At 35.6% G+C, this 27,293-nt stretch overlaps 3 protein-coding genes across 3 annotated transcripts; 2 read left to right on the top strand and 1 right to left on the bottom strand.

Moving 5' to 3' along the window:
- Positions 1–41: 41 nt before the first annotated feature.
- Positions 42–2,261, top strand: LOC113780324 (receptor-like protein EIX1). Its single transcript, XM_027326132.1, has 3 exons — positions 42–95; positions 201–870; positions 1,447–2,261. Exons 1-3 carry the CDS (start codon positions 42–44, stop codon positions 2,259–2,261), a joined length of 1,539 nt encoding a protein of 512 aa, XP_027181933.1.
- A 26-nt stretch (positions 2,262–2,287) lies between these two features.
- Positions 2,288–2,647, top strand: LOC113780323 (putative receptor like protein 25). Its single transcript, XM_027326131.1, has one exon. The coding sequence runs from the start codon at positions 2,288–2,290 to the stop codon at positions 2,645–2,647; it is 360 nt and encodes a 119-aa protein (XP_027181932.1).
- Positions 2,648–12,545: 9,898 nt separating this feature from the next.
- Positions 12,546–25,894, bottom strand: LOC113780322 (the record flags this gene model as incomplete). The annotated part of the gene is made up of 3 exons (XM_027326130.1): positions 25,741–25,894; positions 13,592–14,758; positions 12,546–13,516 (listed from the first exon to the last, which is right to left on the bottom strand). Coding segments are annotated over exons 1-3 (2,292 nt in total), but the record flags the coding sequence as incomplete, so codon positions are not given.
- Positions 25,895–27,293: the final 1,399 nt, after the last annotated feature.

The following is a 27,293-nucleotide window of genomic DNA, read 5'->3' as shown; positions in this document are numbered from 1 at the left end:
TGAACGACAAGCTCTTCTTCAATTCAAGCATGAGTTGATAGATGAATCAAATCATCTGTCATCTTGGATTGGAGAAAGCTGTTGTTCATGGGAAGGTATTAGTTGCCACAAAACCACTGGTAGTGTTTTGAAAGTTGATCTATGCAGTACGGTGCCATTTTATGATGATGATGATGATGAGTCCTGCAAAAATTGCTTAGGGAGGCCATTTAAGTCCATCTTTGGTCAATTTGACAAATTTGCGATACTTGGACCTGAACTCGAATAGTTTTTCAGGAATCCAAGTTCCTGCTTTCCTGGGATTGTTGAAAAACTTGAGATACCTCAATCTCTCAGGTGCAGGATTTGATGGTGAAATTCCCCGCCATTTAGGAAATCTCATGTATTTACGGTATCTAGATCTTGGAGATTCAGATATCTCCCCAGTATCGAATTGGTTGAGCACTAGGGATCTTGGATGGGTTGTTGAGCTCTCTTCTCTAGAAGCCCTAGTCCTGTCCAAAGTGAACCTTACAGCTGCTCAAGATGGGTTACAGGTGATTAACATGCTTTCTTCGCTAACAACACTAGACTTGAATGGTTGTGATCTTTTCATCCATCCTCATCTTTCACATGTCAATTTCACATCTCTTTCTTCCCTTGACCTCTGTGAAAATAATTTTAGTAACTACATGGTTCCTCCTTGGCTCTGTAATTTTACTGGCCTCCATGATCTTCGTCTTGATCATAATAATCTTTCTGATCCAATTCATGGCCTATTTGACCAAATGACCTCTCTAGTTCGTCTTGATCTATTGTATAACTGCTGTGATGCTTCAACATTGAAATCACTTTGTAACATAAGCAGTCTTACTTATTTGGATTTGAGGGGTAATAATTTGTGAGGGTCAATACCAAGTGAAATAGGTCAGCTTCCAAAACTAACTAATCATTTATTGTCCTATAATAGTATAAATGGTACCATACCGACCAATCTTGGGAAGCTGACGAAGCTACAAGCACTTGACATTAGCTATAATTCATTCACTAGTGTCCTATCTGATGACCATTTTGCGAAACTCCGAGAGCTAAAGTCACTGAACCTAACTGGACACTCGCTCTGAGAGTGAGCTCCTCGTGGGTTCCTCCTTTTCAACTCCGACAAATTCGGATGGGATCCATCCTAGTGGGACCCCAATTTCCAGCTTGGCTTTGGACGCAAAAGGAGGTTGAGGAGTTAAACATGCGGAACGCGATGCCATACCCAGCTGGTTTCGAGTGCTTTGTTATAATATTATGTCATTAGATCTCTCCAGCAACAGCCTAACTGGAAATCCTTTGGAGTTCAAATAATTGAACGGATCGAGAAATAGTCAAATAGTTTCCGTTGACTATCCTTATCGAGAAATATCCCTAAGGTCCATCAAATTGATAGATCTCTCAAATCGTTACGGTTGGATATTTCAGATTTCGATCTTTCACTCAATTTTCTTACTGGACATATTCCGCAGCTTGAAGTTGGTCAAACTTCGGTTTTACAGTCTCTCTTTCTAAATGATAACCGTTTCACAGGTACTATCCCAGAAGACTTGTGCAAGTTGGAAAATTTATTTCTGGATCTATCCAACAATCTTCTGTCTGGAAGAGTTCCTGTGTGTCTAGGAAACTTGGGAGACCTGCGGATCCTAAACTTGGCAAATAACAGTCTATCCGGTCAAATTCCGAGTTCACTGGGTAACTTGGGGTCACTTTATACTCTGCATTTGAATGGAAATAAATTCGTTAGGAAGCTCCCGACCTCAATGCAGCATCTGAGATATTTGGAAGCTCTTGATCTCGGTGACAATGGACTCAAGGATATTATACCAGCTTGGATTGGGGAAAGGTTATCAAATTTAATGTTTCTAAGATTTCAGTCAAACAACTTCCATGGAGCTATCTCTGATACACTCTACCAACTCTCACATCTTCGAGTGCTGAACTTAGCACATAACAACTTGGTTGGATTTATTCCTCACTGCTTTAACAACATTAGTGCCATGGGATCAGGGCTAGAAGGAGGTTATACCTTTGATTCAGCAGTAAGCCTTCAAGACATTAAGGGAGGAAGAGAACTTGAGTACCACTCATTGAGCCTTCTGCGTGTTAAATCCATAAGCCTCTCAACAAATAATTTAGTTGGCGAGATCCCTGATGGGATAATGGAACTGGTTCAATTGCAAGTTTTGAATCTTTCACAAAATCATTTGACGGAAGGATCCCCAAGAAGATTGGCAACTTGAAGCAACTTGAAACACTTGATCTATCAATGAATGCACTCTTCGGTGCAATCCCTGAAAGCTTATCTGATTTGTATTCATTGAACTTCCTGAATTTGTCACACAATAAACTTTCAGGGCCAATACCATCAGGAAATCAACTTCAGACCTTGACCGATCCATCCATCTATGAAGGAAATAGTGGACTTTGTGGCAAACCGCTCCCAAACAACTGCTCGGAACACAAATTGCTTGCCAAAAATGGGCCTATTGATGATGATGAAGGCCACAGCGAGTCTGATTGGTCTTGGTTTTATGCTGGAATCATGGTTCAAAGTCGCGGTCGCGGTCGCGGTCGCGGCTTGGAACGTTCCACATCGGTCTCGACATATCGGTCACGGTCTCGGTGAGACGCAAATTTTAAAGAATTTAATATTCTAAAAATTGTTAATAATATAAAAAAAGTATGCTAAACAAAAATAATAAAAAATAGCCAAAGAAATGGCCGAATCAATCCGTCGCGGTGTAACTCGGCTGATTTCTCGTCTTGACTCGGGATAACTCGGAGTGACTCGATGTGACTCGGCCGAGTCAATCCGTCGCGGTGACGTCTCGGCCGATTTCTCGGCGAGATGAGTATCTCGGTCTCGATTCGTCGCGGTCTCGTCTCGGACTAGGCCGAGACGGTGACGACTCGGCCGAGTCGTCTCGGTCTCGGCCGAGTCTTCGAACCATGGCTGGAATAGGACCGGGTTTTGCTGTCGGGCTCTTGGGAGTTTTGGGAATCCTTCTCTTCAAGAAGTCATGGCGCTATGCATACTTCAACTTTATAGAAAGTGCCTATGACAAAATCTGGGTAACGATCGCACTTAACGTTGGTACTTTGTTATCTTTCAATTTGGTAGGCCTACGACTATCGGAGTGGTTGCTGCTGTTGTTGTCCAGAGTGCCTCGAGAAGCAATAGTAGTTTTGTTGTGTTTTCGTGTATTTAAGCTTCGAGTATTCAGTGTTTTTCTGTTTTTTTTTTTTGCATCTGAGGATTAGTCCTCTTTCTACAGCTATGAATTCAATGTCAAACCAAAGTTTCAATTGTTTGCTTAAACAAATTTTGAAATTTTGTTTTACCCTCTAAGAGATTCCCATGACCTAACACAATTTCTGCAGAATAATTAAAATATATAGTTGACTCCATGTAATGCTAATAAGGTACTTGTCATGATTTCGCCTTTGGTGTTGCAATTACCGTTTCTGCAGAAATGCTATTTATATTACCAAGCAACCAGAGAATGCTCGAGTTTTTATTAGTTAGTAAATTCTCTAGAAATGCTAAATCTTCATCTTGTTTGGTTAACAAAGGAAAATAGCCGATATTAAGAGGCGTTTTGGAGCATAAAATCACCATACAATAAAAACACATCCGTTGCTAGAACTAGTTCTCATATTTGGGCACGTTCAAGAATGTTGTCTAATGGTATACAAATTCCTTGTCGTGTCCCTCGATATTGCATGTTATTTATTTTTTTATTTATTCACAATGAATGCTTTCTCATCTATATCCTTTTTATGTGTTTATTTATTTATAAATATAAAGTTTTGAATTCAGAATCGACTAATTACAATTCCTCTTATTTTATCACTCAATCCCACCCTCTCTCCTTCTCATCAGAATGTTGTGGACATTTTTCATTTTTTTTTTTGCTAGTCCAACACTAGCAATGGAGTTTAGAAGGGAAAAATCCAATGCTAGGCGATTAGGCACTTTTGATGCAAGTTTCATCCATCACCCGTGTTTATGATATTTTCATGCATTTTTCTTATTTTTAGGCTCCTTTTTTTAATCATTTTCTTGCCTTTATACCCATTCGTCTATTTACTTTTTTATTTTCTATTATTCTCATTTGCATTATCATGATCCCACCATGGTCATCTGGCACATTACAATTAATGCGATATCACCAAGTAGAAAATTTTGGCCCAATTCGAGATGGTAGGATCTCAGTTTTGCACGCGCAGGTGATTTTCAAAATGCAATACTTAATGATTACTTTGGAAACATTTCGTTTTGGACCACTCCATTTGTTCTGTGATGTCAGAAGTAAATGATTAATAGGGCTTAGACTTAAGTCCACAGTTAAGAATGGCTTGGACTTGTGCCAAGTTAGAGTCAACCTAAAGTAGGCCCAACTGAAATGATAATATCAAATTCAAATAATTTATATGTTTAATGCTTATATGTATTCCAAATCCAAAGTACTCAAATTTTCTGAAATAATCGTGTTTTTGTTAATAATATTTATCTTGAAGCAATAATCTTTTAGTTATATAATATATAATTAAAAATGAATATATAAAATAACTAATTTAGCTTATAATTTTTTATCCAAAAAAAACTCAAGGTAATCAAATCCCAGCCAGATGCCCATTTTGATAAATGGGTAGAGATGAGCCTCTGCACGTATGAGTTTTGGATAGGACCAATTTGGGCCTGCAAATGATTTTTTGTTCCTGTGTTGGGTTTAAACTAATCCAAGCCCAACTAGCTGAGTCCAAATGACAGCCTTAACACGGTTTAGGCATAAACTAGTTATAGACTTTCAGAAAAGAAGATTCATGTTCATAAACCAATTTTTCTATAAAACACAAATATTGTTAACAAACATATTGTTTTTTTATTTTTGTTAGTTAAATTTTACAAACCAAACAAAAAAAGCGCATAATCGTTACCAAACGGGAAGGTTTTTTGTTTTTCAAATTAAACCTTATTTTGCAAAAAATATTTTTAATTTTGTTAAAAACCAATAGTCAATACATACAATTTAAGAAAAGTTTCCTACCATTCCGATAAATCCTGCATAACTAATAGCAACTACATTAAGTAACACTGATCTTAGTTTTATTAGATTAAGCGTTAACTGTGTCAAATAAGCTAATGTTAAAATGTCATTGCACTAAAAGTTCTATCTAATTAGAGCTTTATCTTTTTCTTGGATGATGGGAGTAACAATGCATGAATATCTCTTTAAAGATAGCATCCAAAATTTAATACTAGCAGTTATCATGTTGGAAGATCGTGGATACCACTAAGTGGCACTTATTTTAAAAAAGTAAATTTTAACAAGGAAAAGTCTGAAGTAAATTGTTATGGTAATGAAACTATTTTTACTTGATATAACAGGTAAAAACACTTTTAGCGACCATTTGATTATCTATTAGACTAATCACCCAAATAAGATAGTACCTAAAAATTTGGTTAGTAAGTTTTACATAAAGAATAGGAAGTTAACTCGATAAATTAATAACTTTTATGTCTCAAAAAGTAAATAGGAATAAATATGGAACTTACTTTTTTTGAAATAAATTACTACTTTATATCTGAAACTTACTTTTTGGAGAGTAAGTTTAGTTCAAGTAATAGTAAGTTTTTATAGATTAATAGTAAATATTCTTGATAGAATAGTAAATTTGGTTAGTGGTCAAAACCTACTAGTTTGTGGTATAAATTTGCTATTTTACTTAAAAAACTAATATGTAACAAGTATTAGGAAGTTTATTTGAAATAATGCTAAGATTTTTTTATTAATGATTGAAACTTAGTATTATAGTTAGTAATTACTCGTAATGTAAATGTATGATACACAATTGTATGTATCATTTATAAATGTTATATGTTTTAAGCATTTTAAATATACTATGAAAACTATTTTTTTTTGCACATGACCTTATGAAATATGTAAGAATAATTTGTCATATTATAAAATTTGAATTATTTTTGAATTTGTGAAATGTTAGAAAGTTTGGATGACAATAACAACAAATCTTTCGAGTTATATATAGAATTGCACTTATCTATACATCACAATTTCCATATATTAATACCTATGAGTATAATAAGATGATAAAGGTTTAATAAATTTATTTATTGGGTCACAAGTATAAAAGTTAAAGTTGTATTATAATAACAACAAATTTTTCGAGTTGTATACAAAATAGCACTTACTTATACATCACAATTTTCATATATTAATGCCTGTGAATTTAATAAAATGGTAAAATTTTAATAAATTTATTTTCTGGGTCACAAGTATAAAAATTAAAGTTGTATTAACGTAGCATAATCTTTGAAAATTATAGTTAAATTACCCATATGTTAAGTTCCGTGACTTTCAAACATACTTTGTATCATTTACATTATGGATTTGTATCCATATTTTTTCTATCAAACTCTTTTTTTTATTGGCAAATGGTATGTAAATTATTATAAAATGTCATTTTATAATAATCATAATTTTTTATAGATGAATGTTATGTAAACTGTTAAAATTATCAATTTACAAATGACTAAATCTTACTACTTTATGGCATATATTAGTCTAATTGACTAAAAAATTACTGTAATTGTTGGGTTTCAAACCAGCAAAAATAAAATTCCTACTCTTAAGTCACGAATTAAGTCCACTATGGTACTGGAGCAGGGACTTAGGCTGTGCAATGGGTTACTAGCTTCACCCTGGTGCCAGAGTTTGCTTGATCCGATATACCAAAATATATTAATTACGTGAAAGACAAAATTCGAATATAGCAGTGAGCAGGGTCGAATCCACAGGGACTTGGGAATTTATTTTGAATGAATGTAACATTAAATAAAAATGGGGGGGAGTTGATATGGAACTGTCTAATTTAATTGCTCAAATTAAAAATATAAAGTAAATTGACGGAAGGAAAATCTCTAGTCAAAGGTATAATCTCCACTTATGGTTCGAATCACTGATCACAGATGCAGAGATAAAATCTTTCATTTACAAATAAACTGGTTATGGTTGTCAACAAGCTCTGACAACCTGCCTAACCTTCCTGATTCGATAACCACAACAAGCTCTGTAGTTATTGCCCTAGCCAATTAAGCAGTCCTAAACACGCTCTTAGGATTTAACCTATTGACAGCATTAATCATTAGACTGGCCACCAATTATAACCAACAAACACACACGCTCGGTTTATTTAGGCTATATCATATATTTCCGCAACAACGACTCAAAAGTTTTTACTACAATTGAATCATATCACTTGCCACATGCACTAAAATTACCCAACAATTACGGATTGAGCACTCTTAGATGGCTGTTAATTACTCACACAATTAAACAGTGATCAAGTATTTAATTGCAAGAAATAATCATATGCATAAGTGAACAGGAAATATATAAATACTTGCAAATTAAAGAACGTAGGGAAATCAATTCGATCTCACAGTTTTGTCGAACCAAAGCTTCGATTTAACCTCTGACTAGATGAAGAAATTAGCCACTCCTCATAGTTGAATTGCAGCCAAAAGTACTGGATTGCAAAGGCATTGCGTTTTTACTAGAAAGCAAGGAATAAAAGATGTTTTTCCCGTTGGGGAATATTGTCGAACACCTGGCGTGTGTCAGAGGCCAGTCCAGAGAAAGGAAACTAGAACTAAACTAAAAAGCTAAACTAGAGGTCCCCCCCATTTTGCTTCCGTACGTCCTCTCCTTAAAAAGCCAAAAGTAAGATGACTTAAAGCTCTCTCCGGTGGTCCCCACACATGTGGACAAAGTCTCCAAAATTACTTCTTCTTCCAAGTCTCTCTACGTTCCTTTCTTTTAAGAGCCCAAATGACTTATAGCTTTGTGGTCCCCACCAATCCAAGGCCTAAGGATTGAAGCCCTTAGAAGTCTCCATATTCTCCATAAAGTCCCTCATTTTTGGTAGTTTTCTGCTTCATTCCTGAAATTAAGTCCCGATACCAAATATGAGTAAATATCAGCAATTAACACAATATTTGTCAGGGATAGAAGGGAAAATTAATAATAAAAATACCAACAATTAACACCCTATCAATTCCCCCCACACCTAAACCATGTTTGTCCTCAAGCATGAGAACAAGAAACAAACACCAATATTTGATAGTGGCTATTGCTCTATCCAACAAATTGCCAAGATACCAAGAAAAATAATATTCAAGCATCAATGGTCAAGTCCAAGAAACATCACTCCGGTTAGCTTCTAAACCACAAATGCCTCTAATTCCAGGTTAACTAATCTAAGAAAAAGGAATGACACACAACAGTTATCAGCAAATGGTCCAACTATTAACCAAAATCTCAACATTAAATCCATAATTCGGCAAGCTGACTTTTATTACACACTAACACAACCTTCACTTTTTTTCACATTTTTTCTACTTTTCTCTCTTTTTTTTTTCTTTCAATAGTAACAAAAGACTGAGTCGCTAGCCATTTGAGCCTTTTGACGCGAACTCCAACATTGGCCAGATGAAGGAGCCCGGTTACTCAGCTTCTATCGCCACGTGACCACGTACTCATAGAAGTTACTACCTTTTGACGCGAGAATCAACACTTTTAGGTGCAGATCCCCGGTTACTCAGTAGTAACTAATAGCGGAGTACAGTCAAGTTTATTCATAGTTAAAAATCACAAAAACTCAATATAACACAAAAACCAAAAGAAAACTTGCATCAGCTAGCCTCATTTTCAAACATGGAGAACTAAAGTTAATAACCGGACCAATTCACACGAAAATGCCAATAATCATTCCCTATGCCTAGGAAAGTTAACCAAAAATTATAAGAGTAAAACAATCATTGATATTCACCAAAGAGATGTTTTTGGATTCAACCACATTAACTTGGTACCCTTTTATTATTAAAACTTGGCAATAGCAGAAATAGAGGCAACAATCCAACATCAAACTTGGCATCACATACGAGCTAATCACTAAGAAGAAGAAAAAGAAAATAAATGAAAGACACTAGCACCATAACTGCTCCCCCCACACCTAAATCCTACATTGTCCTCAATGTGACAAATAAAAAGCAAAAGTGAAGCAAAAGTGAGAGGGAAAGCAACCACACTTCCCTGAAATCGGGGCATAGTGAAGGGCGAGGTGGAAACGGAGGTGCAAAGCCTGTAAGAAACAGAAACTGCGCCAAATCCTGTGCCATGCGGGCGACATTGGCATCGACGTTGACCATGCGAGCCTCCAAAGTCTGAACCTGGAAAACTAAGAAGAGAGGAAGAAATGAGCTGAAATCGCGTTTCTGAAGCCTTTGTTGGGACACATAAAACGCGATTGAAAACGCGCCTTCAACTCGCGTTTTATAAGTCGCGTTTCCTTCACAAATCTTGCAGGAATGAAAACGCGATTGAAAACGCGCCTTAAACTCGTGTTTTCGTAAGTCGCGTTTTCTGCACGAATCTTGCAGGAATGAAAACGCGATTGCAACTCGCGTTTTTTCAACCCGCGTTTCCTTCACAAATCTTACAGGAATGCAAACGCGACTGAAAACGCGCCTTCAACTCGCGTTTTCTAAGTCGCGTTTTATGCACAAATCTTGCAGGAATGAAAACGCGATTAAAAACGCGCCTTCAACTCGCGTTTTCTAGTCGCGTATCACGGTGGCTTTCGGACGATTCTGATTGTGAGCTTCCTGCACGTCATCACGCGGGCACGTCAAAACTGAAGGGCACCTATAAATCGGCAAAAACGAAAACTGAAACCCAAAATTAGTCGAATTCAAGGAGAACACCTCTAAACTACCACACGGAATTGAACAAACAATTAAAATGAACAATTGGGTTGCCTCCCAAAAGCGCCTTTCTTTAAAGTCTTTGGCTAGACAAAATAATGCTTCAATCAGAGAGTTCAGGCACTGCAAGGGTCACCTCCTCAACATTATTAACTTGAAATCCTTCATAAAAAGGTTTGAGACGATGACCATTAACCTTAAAAATCTTGTCAGTGTGAAGACTTTGAATTTCTACTATGGGGGTCTTAAAAGCTGTACGGTAAGCCCAAAGTGCATCATCTAAGCGCAAACTCCAATCCTTTCTATTGGGATTCACCGTCTTTTCAAGTATCGACTTGATTTCTTTATTGGAGATTTCTGCTTGACCACTAGTCTGCGGATGATAGGACGTAGAAACCCGGTGAGTGACGCCATATTTCTTCAACAATGCTTCCATTACTCGATTGCAGAAGTGTGTCCCTCGGTCACTGATAATTGCTCTTGGCGTGCCATACCTGACAAAAATATGAGATTTAATAAAATCAACTACAACCTTAGCATTGTCAGTCCTAGTTGCCTTAGCCTCTATCCACTTTGAGACATAATCAACTGCAAGTAATATATACATATTACCAAAAGAGGAAGGAAATGGACCCATAAAATCTATACCCCATATATCGAAAATTTCACAAACCAGTATAGGAGTAAGAGGCATTTGATCTCTATGGCTTAAATTACCTGTCTTTTGACAATTTGCACATGATTTACAAAATAAGTATGCATCACTAAACAAAGTTGGCCAAAATAAACCACACTCTAAAACCTTTCTTGCAGTTCGCTTAGGGCCAAAATGTCCACCACACGCATATGAGTGACAAAAAGATAAAATTGATGGAACCTCTTCTTCAGACACACACCAGGGAGTTGTCTTTTGAACTACAAAAAGATGCTCATCTGAAAAATTATCCTTCAAGGGAGCAGGTCCTTCACTATTGATCAAACGACTGAGGTGATCAGCAACCATATTTTCAGCACCCCTTTTGTCTTTAATTTCCAGATCAAATTCTTGGAGTAGGAGAATCCACCTTATAAGTCGTGGTTTGGCCTCTTTCTTGTTGAGCAAATATTTCAAAGCTGCATGGTCAGAATAAATAATGACTTTAGTGCCAAGTAAATAAGAACGAAATTTTTCTAAAGCAAAAACAATAGCTAAAAGCTCCTTTTCCGTAGTCGAATAATTGCACTGGGTACCATCCAAGGTCCTCGAGGCATAATAAATGACATAAGAAGCTCTGCCCTCTTTCTGGCCGAGTACTGCACCAACAGCAAAATTGCTGGCATCACACATTATCTCGAAAGGAAGACTCCAGTTTGGTGGTCGAACCACTGGTGCTGAAGTCAATGATCCCTTGAGCGTGTCAAATGCACTCTTGCAATTATCATCAAAATGAAATACCACATCCTTTTGAAGTAATTTGCATAGAGGATGGGATATCTTTGAAAAATCTTTGATGAAACGCCTATAAAAACCTGCATGGCCAAGAAAAGAGCGAACTTCCCGCACACTTGCAGGGTAAGGTAAACATTTGATAATTTCTACCTTAGCCTTATCTACCTCAATTCCTTTTGCAGATACCACATGGCCTAAAATTATGCCTTGGTCCACCATAAAATGGCATTTCTCATAATTTAAAACAAGATTAGTCTCAATGCACCTTTTAAGAATTTTTGTGAGGTTAGTTAAACATTCATCAAAAGAATTACCATAGACAGTAAAATCATCCATAAACACTTCTATGATATTCTCCACATAATCAGAAAATATACTAACCATACACCTTTGGAATGTAGCAGGCGCATTACAAAGACCAAAAGGCATTCGTCTATAGGCAAATGTACCAAAAGGGCAAGTAAATGTGATTTTCTCTTGATCTTCAGGCGCCACTGGAATTTGTAGAAAACCTGAAAAATCATCAAGACAGCAATAATGAGATTTTCCTGCAAACCTTTCCAACATCTGATCAATAAAAGGCAATGGAAAATGATCTTTACGAGTTAATGCATTTAATTTTCTAAAATCGGTACAAACTCTCCACCCATTTTGAACTCGAGTGGGCACTAACTCACCTTTAGGATTTTCAATAACAGTAATTCCTGTCTTTTTAGGAACTACTTGAACAGGACTTACCCACTTACTATCCGAAATGTGATAGATTATACCTGTGTCAAGAAGTTTTAAAACTTCTTTCTTCACTACCTCCATCATTGGTGGGTTCAATCTCCGTTGAGCCTCTCTCGAAGGCTTAGCACCATCTTCTAACAAGATGCGATGCATGCAAGTGGCTGGACTTAATCCTTTTATGTCAGCCACTGTCCATCCTATTGCCTCCTTGTGGTCCTTCAACACCCGAATTAGTTTTTCTTCCTCTAAAGCAGTCAATTTACTGGAAATTATTACTGGGAGTGTATCTCCATCTCCCAAGAATGCATACTTTAAATTATCCGGTAACTGCTTTAATTCCACATTCGGGGCTTGCACAATAGATGGCAAAAGCTGTGAATGAGACAGAGGTAATTCCAAGTAAGACACATTGGAAAATTCTGGACAAAGAGAATTCAATTCAAAAATAACTTCCTGCAATTCAAAAGGAAAAACAAACTTCCCTTTTATCTTTTGCAAATTTTCCTGACAGAGACCAGTAGAAATAGCAACCTTCAACGCATCGTCATTATTAAATTCAAAATTTTGCTGCGCCAAAGAATCAATTACATCTATAACAAAAATTGAATGAGATTCACCAGGATATTTCATGGCATCATAAATATTAAATTTAATAACATCACCATCAAATTCCATAGTCAATGTGCCAGTGAAAACATCAATTTTTGTTCTAGCAGTTTTCAAAAATGGTCTCCCTAACAGTATTGGAGATGAATTAGAATTATCATCCTCCATATCAAGCACATAAAAATCTGCAGGAAAAATCAAATTATCAATTTGCACTAAAATATCCTCCAAAACTCCATCAGGATAGGCATTTGATCGATCAGCCAGTTGAATTATTACGCCCGTCTCTTTTAAAGGCCCAATGTTCATCAAATTATAAATAGAACGAGGCATAACATTTATCGAAGCACCCAAATCCAACATAGCTTTTTCAATTTTAATATTACCTATTTTGCAAGGGACAGTAAACATACCCGGGTCCTTGCATTTAGGAGGCAATTTTTTCTGCAAAACTGCCGAAACATTTTCTCCCATATGCATCTTCTCGTTTCCTTTCAACTTTTTCTTACCAGTGCATAACTCCTTCAAAAATTTAGCATATCTAGGAATTTGCTTAATTGCATCTAAAAGAGGGATATTTACCTCAACTTTTCGAAAAGTGTCCAAAATCTCCTGTTCTTGCTCTTGCTTTTTGGACTTTGCCAGTCGACTAGGAAATGGAGGCGGAGGTGTAACCACTTGTGTTGATTTTTCTCCAAAATCTGGTTGTTCCAAGGCTCTAGGTTGAGACACATTCCCCTCTTTTTCGAGCTCTTCCTCGATTGCTTGTTCAGAAATTTTCTTGCTCGGCTCAGGCAACTCTTTGCCACTTCTTAATGTGATGGCACTAGCATTTTGCTTGGGGTTGACAATTGTCTGCGAAGGTAGCTTTCCAGATAATTGGGACTCCAATCTATTGACTGTGGAAGCTAACTGGCTCATTTGATTCTCCAAATTATGAATGCTAGTTTTCGTCTCCTGTTGAAATTGTTGAGTGTTAGTAGCCAAAGATTTCACAATATCCTCAAGTGACATACCTGATTTAGGAGCAGGTTGTTGCTGTGAAAGTTGAGGTCTAGGTTGATATTGTGACTGATGTGGAAATCCTGGTGGCCTTACTGCATAATTAAAATTAGGATGATCCCTCCATCCTGGATTATAGGTGTTTGCATAGGGATCATACCGTCTCTGAGGTGGTCCTGGAAATCCAACTGCATTAGCCTGCTCAGTCGAATCATCTTGGAGTGTGGGGCACATATCTGTTGGATGACTCGAACCATAGCAGATTCCACATGTTTTCAATTGCTGCATTTGTCCTATAGCTAACTTTTCAACCAAAGAAGTTAGACAATCTAATCTTTGCTCTATTGAAGAATTACTTACCTCATTGACTCTACGAGTTGTGTTATCCTGCCTGTCTCCAAATTGTTGAGCATTAGCAGCCATACTCGATATCAAACTTCTTGCCTCCGTGGGTGTTTTATTCACTAAGGAGCCCTCACTGGCAGCATCAATAATTCTTCTGTCAGTTTGGGACAGACCCTCATAAAAATACTGGATGAGGAGTTGGTCAGGAATTTGATGATGAGGACAACTAGCACATAGTTGCTTGAATCTTTCCCAATATTCATGTAGAGTCTCTCCATTGAATTGTCGAATTCCACAGATGTCTTTCCTAATGCTTGTAGCTCGGGATGCAGGAAAGAATTTTTCTAGAAAATGCTTCTTCATGTCTGTCCATGTGGATATTGACCCAGAGGGCAGATAATAGAGCCAATCCTTAGCTTTATCGGCTAAGGAAAATGGAAAGGCTCTTAATTTAATTTGCTCCTCTGTGACTCCCTGGGGTTTCATTGTCGAGCAAACCACATGGAATTCTTTGAGATGCTTGTGGGGATCTTCACCTGGTAAGCCATGAAAAGAAGGAAGTAAATGGATTAGTCCAGATTTTAACTCAAATGCAACCTCTAATGTAGGATAAGTAATGCATAGGGGCTGTTGATTTAAATCTGGTGCAGCCAATTCTCTCAATGTCCGTTCATTAGCCATGGTGCTATTTATCTCTTCCGTCTCACTAAATGAATCCACAAAATCTACTACTGAATTATGTCCAGTAGATGAGGAGGATGCCTCTGCTCGTTCTCTTGTTGCTTTTCTCAATGCACGAGCAGTCTTCTCTATCTCAGGATTATATTGCAGTTCACCTGTACGAGAAGATCTAGGCATAAACCAGTAACAATAAAAATAAAAATAAAAAAAATAAAAATAAACAAAGAAAATAAAATTCAAAGAAAATAAATTTATTTTGACACCAAGTCCCCGGCAATGGCGCCAAAATTTGTTGGGTGTCAAACCAGCAAAAATAAAATTCCTACTCTTAAGTCACGAATTAAGTCCACTATGGTACTGGAGCAGGGACTTAGGCTGTGCAATGGGTTACTAGCTTCACCCTGGTGCCAGAGTTTGCTTGATCCGATATACCAAAATATATTAATTACGTGAAAGACAAAATTCGAATATAGCAGTGAGCAGGGTCGAATCCACAGGGACTTGGGAATTTATTTTGAATGAATGTAACATTAAATAAAAATGGGGGGAGTTGATATGGAACTGTCTAATTTAATTGCTCAAATTAAAAATATAAAGTAAATTGACGGAAGGAAAATCTCTAGTCAAAGGTATAATCTCCACTTATGGTTCGAATCACTGATCACAGATGCAGAGATAAAATCTTTCATTTACAAATAAACTGGTTATGGTTGTCAACAAGCTCTGACAACCTGCCTAACCTTCCTGATTCGATAACCACAACAAGCTCTGTAGTTATTGCCCTAGCCAATTAAGCAGTCCTAAACACGCTCTTAGGATTTAACCTATTGACAGCATTAATCATTAGACTGGCCACCAATTATAACCAACAAACACACACGCTCGGTTTATTTAGGCTATATCATATATTTCCGCAACAACGACTCAAAAGTTTCTACTACAATTGAATCATATCACTTGCCACATGCACTAAAATTACCCAACAATTACGGATTGAGCACTCTTAGATGGCTGTTAATTACTCACACAATTAAACAGTGATCAAGTATTTAATTGCAAGAAATAATCATATGCATAAGTGAACAGGAAATATATAAATACTTGCAAATTAAAGAACGTAGGGAAATCAATTCGATCTCACAGTTTTGTCGAACCAAAGTTTCGATTTAACCTCTGACTAGATGAAGAAATTAGCCACTCCTCATAGTTGAATTGCAGCCAAAAGTACTGGATTGCAAAGGCATTGCGTTTTTACTAGAAAGCAAGGAATAAAAGATGTTTTTCCCGTTGGGGAATATTGTCGAACACCTGGCGTGTGTCAGAGGCCAGTCCAGAGAAAGGAAACTAGAACTAAACTAAAAAGCTAAACTAGAGGTGTCCTTTTGCTTCTGTACGTCCTCTCCTTAAAAAGCCAAAAGTCAGATGACTCAAAGCTCTCTCCGGTGGTCCCCACACATGTGGACAAAGTCTCCAAAATTACTTCTTCTTCCAAGTCTCTCTACGTTCCTTTCTTTTAAGAGCCCATATGACTTATAGCTTTGTGGTCCCCACCAATCCAAGGCCTAAGGATTGAAGCCTTTAAAAGTCTCCATATTCTCCATAAAGTCCCTCCTTTTTGGTAGTTTTCTGCTTCATTCCTGAAATTAAGTCCCGATACCAAATATGAGTAAATATCAGCAATTAACACAATATTTGTCAGGGATAGAAGGGAAAATTAATAATAAAAATACCAACAATTAACACCCTATCAGTAATCATGTGTACGTTGATTGTTGAATTGAAATTTCGTTTATTACTAGTACAAGTTCTTCTAATCAAAGCAAAATATCTTTTCTTTTTGTATGCAGTAGTTATGCTTAGTATAAAATTATTAAACCATTTTTACAATACATAATTTCTCCTAAAATTAGTAACATTTTCCATGACCTCTAATCTTGTCAATAATACTAACCACCGACATGTAGATAATCTTAAAAGCAAAGCCATCAATATGACAAAAAAAGAACATTTTTGTACTGAACGAAAAAAATTGTGATTCCATATAGAATCGAAGAAATTCATCGTGAATGAGAATGAATTGCAAAGTTATCACATTTCTAATTTCATATACATCCAGGATTTCATGCAGCATTACTTTAGAGGAACTTTCCTTTTTCACACTAAGGAACCGATCCCAATCTCTACATCTCTTTTATTTTTTCTTTAACCATTAAATGGGGTCAAAGTTGTTAGCAGTAAAATACTAAATAAATTTAATTCCATTTCAAGCTCTAGTTAATTGTTTACTAATATTTTACACCACAATTAATTGAGCACCAATTTCCATTTTTTTAAGTAGCTATTATTTATTTTATTATTTAGGTTAAATATTTACATATGAAATAATAGCAATAGAATGCCAATCCTCAGATCAATGGAACTTCAATTATTGTTAATAAAACTAATTTTGCATTGATAATTTTAGTCTACAGAGTGAAAAATCAATGGCAACAATTGCAAAAATATAGAAATTTTTAATTATGGGAAAATAAACAACTAAGTTCCCAAAATATTTCACTTTTATTGTTTAAAAAATCTCAACTTGTTAACTAAATTCAAAATAATTCTATTGTCAAAAATATTTTTTCTCAAATTAACTTTAATGATTAGATGTGAGATACAAATATGGTAAAATATCCCTCATACGTATGTCATGGATATTTGAGACTTCTAGTAAAAAAAAATTTTTTTGTTGTTAAAATAGCATTGTATCATAGTGTACTTATTATTTTAGGACCATTTTATACATGGTCTAAATTTAATTTAAATTATACAATAGATTATATATGCATGTGATTTTCATTTATAATTGTTGGATCCCATTTTTATGAACAATCTCCCAAAAAGTCCAATCATACTGATTTTCTTATATTAATTGTTATACTAATTTTGTCATTTTTATTGTTATATTATTTCTCATTTCATTTGGGCTTTAACTCTTATTATTTCTTGTGTCCTAGATGTAAATTTATTAAAACTTTATCATCTTATTATATTCATAGGTGTTAAATTATAAAAATTGTGATATATAAACAAGTGATATTCTATACATAACTAGGAAGATTTGTTGTTATTGTTATCCAAACTTTCAAACTTTCTAAAAATTGAAAATGATTAAAAACTTATAATATGATAAAATTTTATAACATAGTTTACGAGATTATGTGAAAAGTCAAACTATTTTTCATTGTATTTTAAAATATATAAATACAAAAAAATTTTAAATTATACCTATAATCATGTATTATATAGGTATATTACGAGTACTTACTAACTAAGGTGCTAAGCATTAATCATTAATAAAACATCTTATCATTATTTCAAATAAATTTCCTAATACTAGTTTGAAATATGTTTTAAAGTAAAATAGTACATGTGTCCCATAAATCAGTAAGTTTTGATTATTAATCAAATTTACCATATTATCAGTAAGAATTACTATTTATGTATAAAAACTTACTGTTACTTGAATTAAACTTACTCTCTAAAAAGTAAGTTTGGGATATAAAGTAGTAATTTATTTATTTAAAGAGTAAGTTTAATATTTATTCAAATTTACCTTTTGAAGTATAAAAGTTACTAATTTATTAAGGTTAACTTACTATTTTAGATGGGAAACTTACTTTCTTATTTTTAAGTGTTATCCTATTTAGGTTGATAGGTCCATCAAGTAATCAAATGGTCGCTAAAAGTGCAACAACCTGTTATATCAGGTAAAAAATTGTTTCGTTACGATAACTGTAGTTAGTAAAGCATTGTCCTTTTAACAATGGATACTTAATAGACAAACCCAAACTTATGTATAAAATAAAAGTAGAGACTCTCCAACAATTCTTTATGAGTTCCACTCAAATAACTTAATAAAATAGTAAGATTTATTTATTTGTGCTGACGATCATGAGCCAATTTATTAATGACCATGTGCTTACAGCTGAAATACTAAATTGGAAAGTGAAGCAAGATTCTTCATCAATGATTCATAAATGATTGAACAGGCATTTTCTTTCATGTGCTCAGAGTCTTCATCCATGATTTTTGGAGGCTTATTTGGCTCACATAAATTCCGTCAGTAAATCAAAGTCTAAGAACCCAGAATGGAGGATACTAGAGTTGGTGTTGAGAAGTAATATTCATAAATATTAACATGATCCCAATTCTAACAATGATCACGATAATATACCAATTGGAAAAAATAATGCAGGGATATAACAATGTTTCTAAATGTTTTTCTGAGAGATTATTTGTAGATTAATCTTTTTAATATTGAGTGAGTTATAATTTTCTTTTTTTCGCAAGTGTAGGCCACATGCAAACTGCATGTATCAAAAGATTACTTAGTTTTGAATACAATTTAAAGTATACTTGCTAAAAAAAATTTTTTTGGAATTGGTCGGTTTAGAAACAGTGTTAAAATTTCTTTTGAAAGGTTGGATGACTCAACGCATTTCAACTGAAGGCACATGACTTATTTTATCATAATCTGGTCCTTGTTCACCATTAACCACTTCAACTCTGTTTATGAATTCTCTGGGCATGGTGAGAAGTTTTAATTCTTTTAGGGTAGTCCAAGATTTCAATTCATCTGGAATCATTTCCAATTTCCCACAACGCCTAATCTGTAAACTTGAGAGCTTGGGCATGCCCCTTCATCCACCTTCCACTTCTCTAAGTTCCTCAAAGAATTAAGATCAAGAATTTGCAGGAACCATTTAATTTGATCTGTATCCAATGTAGAGTAAATGATCAAAAAGTCATCAAACTATTTAAAATTGCACCGATTATTGTTCACTTAACTTTTTTTTTGGTCAAAAATGTCACCAAGCTCTTTAAAACGAACCTTCCAAGTCGCTCCGGCAACTTCAGCTCATTTGGTAACTGGATGACTCACTATTGTAGGTTTTAGGGACAAAAATATTCAAAAATAATTGGAGTAAATTTTTTTCCCACAAAAACGCTTCAAACCCAGGACTAATCCGTATTTTGTCAAACTTCAAAGGTGGAAAACATAATTAATCCCAGGGAAAAACACAAGCACCATCACCCATTTTTTCTTTGTCACCACCCACTCGACCCCCTCCTCCACCTGGTCCTCCAATCAACCACTCCTACCCATCCGCTCTTCCACTTCCGCTCCTCTTTCCTCGGCCCCTTCCTCTTCATTTTTCGTCTTCTTGGGACTTGAACTGGTATTGGAGGAGGTGGGTGGAAAGGTGCAGAGGCAAGTAGAGACCAAAGAAGCAGGAGACTCGAGCAAACTAGCAATTGGGACTGGTACCGGGACTATTGTTGTTTCTTTTAACTTTTCTTGCCAATCGAGTCCCAAACATACTACTAGTTCTAATGCTACTACCAGTCTACTGACGCCTATTTACATAATGGAAAAAGGACAAATGACAGGAACAATGTCTAAACTGGAGCTTCGCTGAAGATGGAAGGTGATAGGACATTAACACAAGTTGCACCAGCTAAAGTATTATTGCTATTATTTTACTAACAACAGAAAAATCTTTAAATGAAGAAAACTTAAGAAAGCAGAAAAGAATGTTGAATAAAACATTCAACCAAAGCACTGATTGCTAGGCAGTGGCTTGGGAATAGAACTACAATTGCAAGAAGAGACAAGTATGACAAGCCTTCAACAGCTGCCAGCAACTCAAAAGGTCTGTCTGGAAGAATTCGCACACCTACTTCCTCTGTGAGTATATCTTGGTCATTTGAGGGCCAGGGCGGTGGTGGTGGGGGAGAGGATATGACGAAGTAGAGAGGGGGGGGAATGAAGGGAGAGAAAGGGGGACGAGATGTGTAGGGTGGTAGGGATGAGGACAAGTGAAAGGGTGGGATAATGGGTGGCGGGGATAGAGAGGAGGGTGGCTGAGAGGTCGTGTAGGTGGATGGAGAGAAGAAGGAAGTTGCGGGGAGGGGACAAGGATGTGTCGGTTGGAACAAGGTACAATTTGCAACAAAAAAGTTGTGTGTTAATTATTGGGTTAAAAAACAAAAAAGCCTTCTGTGATATATCTAATACACAGAAAAGTACCCTGTAGTTTCAAAGCATATAAAACGACATTTCATATTTTGAACTAAATTATAAACTAACAGAATTCGTTAAACTTAATGAAAATGATGGTCTCGGCCATTAAACTTATCGGATTTCGTTAAATTTAACGAATTCTGTTAGTTTACAATTTAGTGCAAAGTATGAGGTGTTGTTTTGTATGTTTTAAAATCACGTGGGATTTTTCTGTGTATTAGGTATACCACAAAAGGGTTTTTTTTTTTGTTTTTAACCCTTAATTATTTTTTAACATTTTCATCCTTGAAAACCTACATTAGCAAGTGCTGTGCTTATTTTCGATTATCAAAAGAGTTGAACTCACCAGAATTAACTTGAAACAACAAATTAGTGAGCTTTTTGGCCCAAAAAAAAATTGAGCGAGCAATCGATGCAATTTTAAATGGTTTGATGACATTTTTGGCCATTTACTATCTAATGTATTAGTCGCTTAAACTTATTAATCTTATGTAACAAGTTTGGTGGAAATTCATGCAGCTTTTCTAATTCGGATTCATTTGTTGATCATTGTTTGCAAGACTATACAATTAGCTTTTTCAGTTAGTTGCTTGTTGAAGCCGTGGCACAGGTGGATGTACTTATTTGGATGAGGGCTTTGTAGCGATAGCTGTTCTCATCTCCTTTTTCAGTCTAGATCAGCCGTCCAAGAACTCTTTACTTCTCTCCTCGAATAGTCGCTGGCTAAGGAAAGAGCAACAAGTTTTCAACAAGTGATTACTTTCCTGATGGACTGAATTTTAACTTTTAAGAGAGCCACTTTTCAAGATGAGTGAAATCAAAACTTTGAATTAATGAAAAAATCATACAAGTGCTGTTGCATCATATTCCATGGAAGTCCTTTTTAAGTCTATGCTGAAGTGAAATGTGCATATCTGTAATGAATGTGTTTGAATAGAGTATTATTTGAAATAAAAGTAACGTGATATTTATAAGATAAAAAAGATTTGTTTTGATAGATTATTATTTGAAATAAAAGAAATGTGATATTTGTGAGATAAAAATAAAATAAATAGATGGTTAAAAATATAAAATACGTATTTATGGTGCAAGTAACATGATAATTAAAAAAATTGGGTATTCAAAACAAAGGAAATGGACCTACTATCAAATAATTACTAGAAAAGCGAACTCAAAAAAATCATAATCATTGAGTAATTTCTAAAAAATTAATAAACCAAACTCAATTGTACATTCCACACTATTGCAAATAAAATCTGTTCACATTGATCCTTAACTACAGCTAATCAGAACCATTTTTGATAGATTCCGAGCACAATGAAAGCTAGCATAATAAGCACTGGCAGCCAAGTCCTGTACTGCATCATCAGCCAAGCCCTGTTCAGTTGGTCACGCCGCGAAGCCATCAACAGTTGATTGTGGAAGAGCACTGCAATGCCAACATTAGCTCGCCCTCGGTCTCCACCTTCGCCTTCCATGATGGTCACAAATAAAGAAAAAAACAATTGATTAATGAGGAAACCATTGGATGACAAACTTACTTAAATGGAATGAGAAATGAACGGTAACCTGCACATAGAAAGTACCTTTACGATGTACTACTTCACCACAAGGCCTGTCACTTTACTTACCAAAGATATGCCTTTGCCCAACAAAAATCAAAGTAAGAAGCAAGACATGCAAGTAGAACTTCAACCAATATATCAAAGAGTATCATCAACCTTTACTTTTTCCTGTAAAACAGAATTTGTCCATCCAAAATTGTTCAGGAATTTGGAACACCCAACAAAAGTGTTAATCTGCAATTTTGAATTCCACATAACCTAATAACTTTGAGAAACTGTTGATACTTGATTGGAATAAAAATTTGGTAACTTGATTCAAGGAAAATTTTCTATATGCTGCTGCAAGGTTGAACTATCCAACTCAGGTAATTAATGTAAAAACTGTGAATCTTTTCAATTGTTGGCATATATTCTAAGCCTTCTTGACATAGAAAGCAGAGGCGAAGGGCTTGTAATGATTAAAAATAACCAATAACCAATATTGTTGGACCTAAAAATATATTTTGGAGCGCCTTATATACTAAGAGTGAAAGGAAACTTATACTATTAATCGACTCATTAATTTTTTACCAAGTCCATAAGGCTGTACTTAGGGCTTGCATAAGAAAGTGCTTCTGCGCTCTAAACCCTATAATATGCATTGTTTTATCCAGGTAAGGGAAAGGAAAAGCTGGGATCCAAATTGAGGGAGCTGGGAGTGTATATATATATATATATATATTATGTATATATATTTTGGGTGGTTTAGGGTATGATCTGAAATTGGTGGCATATTTAAATCTTACCATTTGTCAAAAAAAGAAAAACTTACAAATATTTTCTAGGACGTTAAATCTTTGATTTTATTGTAAACATGATGTCAATCTTTCAAATATAAGATAAAGTTACCTTAAAACTTCAACCTCAACATAAGGTGCTTGCTATAAGAATACATCAACAATTTTTTCTGTAACGACTTGATCGACCGCACAAATGATTGATGGTGCAAATCGATTTAATTTTACTTTCAATCAACAGATTTTGAATGCATATATTCAGATGTGAAATATAACTTTGAATGAAATTACAAACTTATTGAGTTTTGTGCAGCAAAAAAATTGGGAAAGTGATTAACTGCCTCCCTCGGCCCTCTTCGCATCGACTGAAAATTGGGAAAATTTGAAATTGGGATAGATTCTAGAAGGAAAATTTGCCAAATTGGTCCCTAATACAAAAAAAAAATTTTAGTCCCTAACGTTTAAAATTAGCTAGAATAGTTCCAAACATATAAATTATGATCCATTTTAGTTCTAATGCTCGTATTTGCTCATTTTCCAACTGAAAATAGCACATCTCTCTCACATGAGTATATTTTTAAGGGTAAAATCGAAAAACACACTTAATTTCCCTCTTAAAGCAAAAATACATGAACCACCATCCGCTTTTCACCTTTCCCCCTCAAATTATAGCCACAAGAATCGCCCTAATTGCCGGTATCCCCTAATTAACAAGCATAACCTGAGAAATCTCCCTTCTAAAACCTAGCTGTACCCACCATCTCCAATTTTCCGATCTGGAGACAGCCAAAAAGGAGAACAATTAGTAGAACCATGTTTAGAATGGGAAAAGTTTCTCCAAAGAATAGGGAAACTAAGACTGGGAAGCAGAAAAAATGACCAAGAAGTTCAAGCAACAAGTATCTTAGATCGAGGGCTCTTGCCCAGCTTCGATACAACAAAGCATCTGCTGCTAAATCTTGTATAGATCTTGGGAAGAAAAGGGTCACTCTGGTGGATGCAGACAAGAAAAGAATAATGTTATACTTGAAAATAAGACAAGAAAAGAATAATGTTATACTTGAAAATAAGATTATCAATAGAAGCCCCACAATTTTATCACTTGTCAAATTTGGGTTTGGTTCTGCTATGGAGAAGAGCCCCACCATTTTATCGCCCATACGATCTAGGATTGGTCCTCTTTTTGGGGACATTGATAGTTTTAAGTAGAATAATTTGCAGAAAACACCAAAAACACCATGTGCTGAAGAGTGCAAGTCTGAGTCCATGATTGGGTCTCTCCTCGTGGATTTACTGGTATTTACTATCTACAAGACTTTCTTGATTATTGACTCCTCACTAGTGTCTTCAACTTTGAGTTCCACTAGTTTGTTACAAAGATCTTATCAAACTACTTTAAATTCATTATTGGTTGATATTCTTAGATTGCAAAAGCTCTTTACACGGGAGATTCCTCAGGTTATAGCACGGCAAGTGGGTATTGTTCTGAAATGGGAGATTCATTAGGTTATGCCTGTTAATTAGGGGATTTGAGGGGAAAGGTGAAAAGGGGATGGTGGTTCCATGTATTTTTGCTTTAGGAGGGAAATTAAGTGCATTTTTCGATTTTGCCCTTAAAAATATACTCACGTGAAAGAGACGTGCTATTTTCAGTCGGAAAATGAGCAAATACGAGCATTATAACCAAAATGGATTATAATTTATATGTTTGGGACTATTTTGGCTGATTTTAAATGTTAGGGACTAAAATTTTTTTTTTATAAATGTTAGGGACTAATTTGGCAAATTTTCCATTCTAGAATACTGTCTAGTGTTTACGTTTTCCTTTTGGGAATTTCACCATTTTCATCCCTAAACTTTTACACTAAAACCAATTTCGTCATTTATGATTTTTTTAGCCAATTTAGTCCTCCGACTATTTTGAAGTCTCTAATGTAGGACTTTTGCAGCGGCGACACCACATTTTGCATATTCCATACAATCGATGATGGGTATATCTGTCCTTTTAAATTAGATTCTTCAATTTAGACAGACCTTTGACCATGGATCTTCTTCTCCGGTAGAAATCTCATCCCATTCACCAGAAATTCCCCCAAACTCTCTCTCACACACACTCAAATCATGAAACAAAATTCACAAGAAAAAATAAAAAATCAAGAACCATGAGGAAAGTGAAACAAAATTTGAAGGAGAAATGGCTCTCAAGCATACTCTTAGGTCTACTCACAAACTCATTTCATTTGGGCATTTTGTCAAACAGATTAAGGTCATCACAAAAATTGAATATTTAGTATGAAATTTGACTATGGATGAGTCAAAAAATATCTCTTTAATGTCTGTCAAGCAACAAAGAAACCTCATTAAGTGGCACAAAGAAGGACTCGACTCTGTCATTCAAAATCTCTTAAGGGTTCATGTAGAAAGAAACATTGGAAGCATATTCTATTTTCACCGCAATTATACTATTCAGAATCAATCAGACTTTGATTAAGCAATGTAAGCTAGTTTCCAAGTGATGAATTGTTAACATCCTTTTGTCATCAGCACAAAATAGAAAACCATTTCCAGATTTCTTGACCATGTTTCCCCTACCCTTTTGCCCCTGTATAAAGTTACAGGTTGTGTTATAGTTTGCGGAAATGGCCAAGTGTGCGTCTCCAAAAGAGGAGACAAACAGGTTCAGAGATCGTAGAGATCAACTCCTCATAAACAAATTGAAGATAAACCTCTTAATCTATCTGCAACACTTCCATTTGGCATGCAAGCATAAACAAGCAACCTCTCTTCAGGTGTCATGCAGAATCCATATAACCGAAGAAGGTTTCGGTGTACAGCAAGACCGATCATCTCAACTTCAGTTTGATACTGTACCTCCCCCATGAAATTAGGATCTCACAATCTTTTGACTGCCACGACTGTCCTATTTGGGAGATATCCTTTATAGACAACTCCAAATCCACCTTGACCGAGTATGTTTTTGGAGCTGAAATTGTTTGTTGCAATTTGTAGTTCACGGAAAGTAAATCTTTTCAAGTGACCAATATCAAACTCAAAATCTTGCTGCAATTGGTGGTGTCTTTGCTAGCAACCATGACTGGAGGATCGAAGAATTAGAACCAAACAAAATGAGTTTGCCAGTGAGTAGATCTAAAATTGTATATGAGAGAGATTTCTCCAAAATTTGCTTCAATTTTCCTTTTGGTTCTTGGTTTTCTATTTTTTTTCTCATGGATTTTGTTCTCGATTTGAGTGCGTGAGAGAAAGTTTGTGCAAGTTTCCAATAAATCTAGATGAAATTTTCAGTGAAATTCATCGAAGAAGAAGATCCATGGTCAAAGGTCAGTCTAAATTAAAGGATCTAATTTAAAAGGATAGATATACCCATCACCGATTGTACGAAATATGTAAAATGTTGTGTCACCGCCACAAAAGTCTTACATTGAAGACTTCAAAATAGTCGGAGGACTAAATTGGCTAAAAAAAATCGTAAAGGATGAAATTGATTTTAGTATAAAAGTTTAGGGACGAAAATGGCGAAATTCCCTTTCCTTTTTCTTTGCGTTTTTTGGGCTCTTTAACATGACGATAGCCGGAGGATCTATGGCGGTTTCTTCTTCCTATTCCTTGGATTGCCCTGTCTCTTGGTTCGTAGACATGACCAAAATTACAGCTGCCGTGGATGATTTTCTCCCAGTACAGCCGGAGGTGGACAAGGCATCCTTGGTTGCGGCGTTGCTGCTGATAATCTTACTTTAGTGGGTGCTTATTTCCATGGACAATTTCCGAGATTCTATTTTCATGGTAGTTGGGGGTTGTTGTTTTAATTGAGTCCTAAACTTCTGTTTCATAATTTCTTTGGATAATGGTTTTGTTACTGAATTTTAATTTTGGGGGGTTTCTTTTTTAACTACTTGTTTGTTTGGTTGAGGGGTCGGGTGGTTTTCAGTGCGAGCATGGAATTTGCAGGCCCATGCGAAAGGTCATGGGTTTATTAACATGGATGGGAGCCCTTAGGGTGATCATCAAGCTTCCTCCGTGCTTGGTTGCTAATGGCTATGGTGTTTACGAGTTGTATCCCTACGTTGTTGGCTTTGGGTGTATGTTTTCCATTGGAATTGTCTTCAGGTACTTTTCCCTCATTCATGTGCGCATATATTTGGTTGATGTCGGGGGTGCTTCTATTTTGATTTTGCAAATGACCTGCCTGAACTTAACATGATGCTGCTAATCGTGAACCTTCCCGCAAATCCAAGAAATTTCAATTAATTGTGTTGAAAGT

This window comes from Coffea eugenioides, chromosome 8 (genome assembly GCF_003713205.1).
Source record: "Coffea eugenioides isolate CCC68of chromosome 8, Ceug_1.0, whole genome shotgun sequence".
In the NCBI taxonomy this organism is placed as follows: Eukaryota; Viridiplantae; Streptophyta; class Magnoliopsida; order Gentianales; family Rubiaceae; genus Coffea; species Coffea eugenioides.
This window is presented reverse-complemented; position numbering and strand designations above follow the sequence as displayed.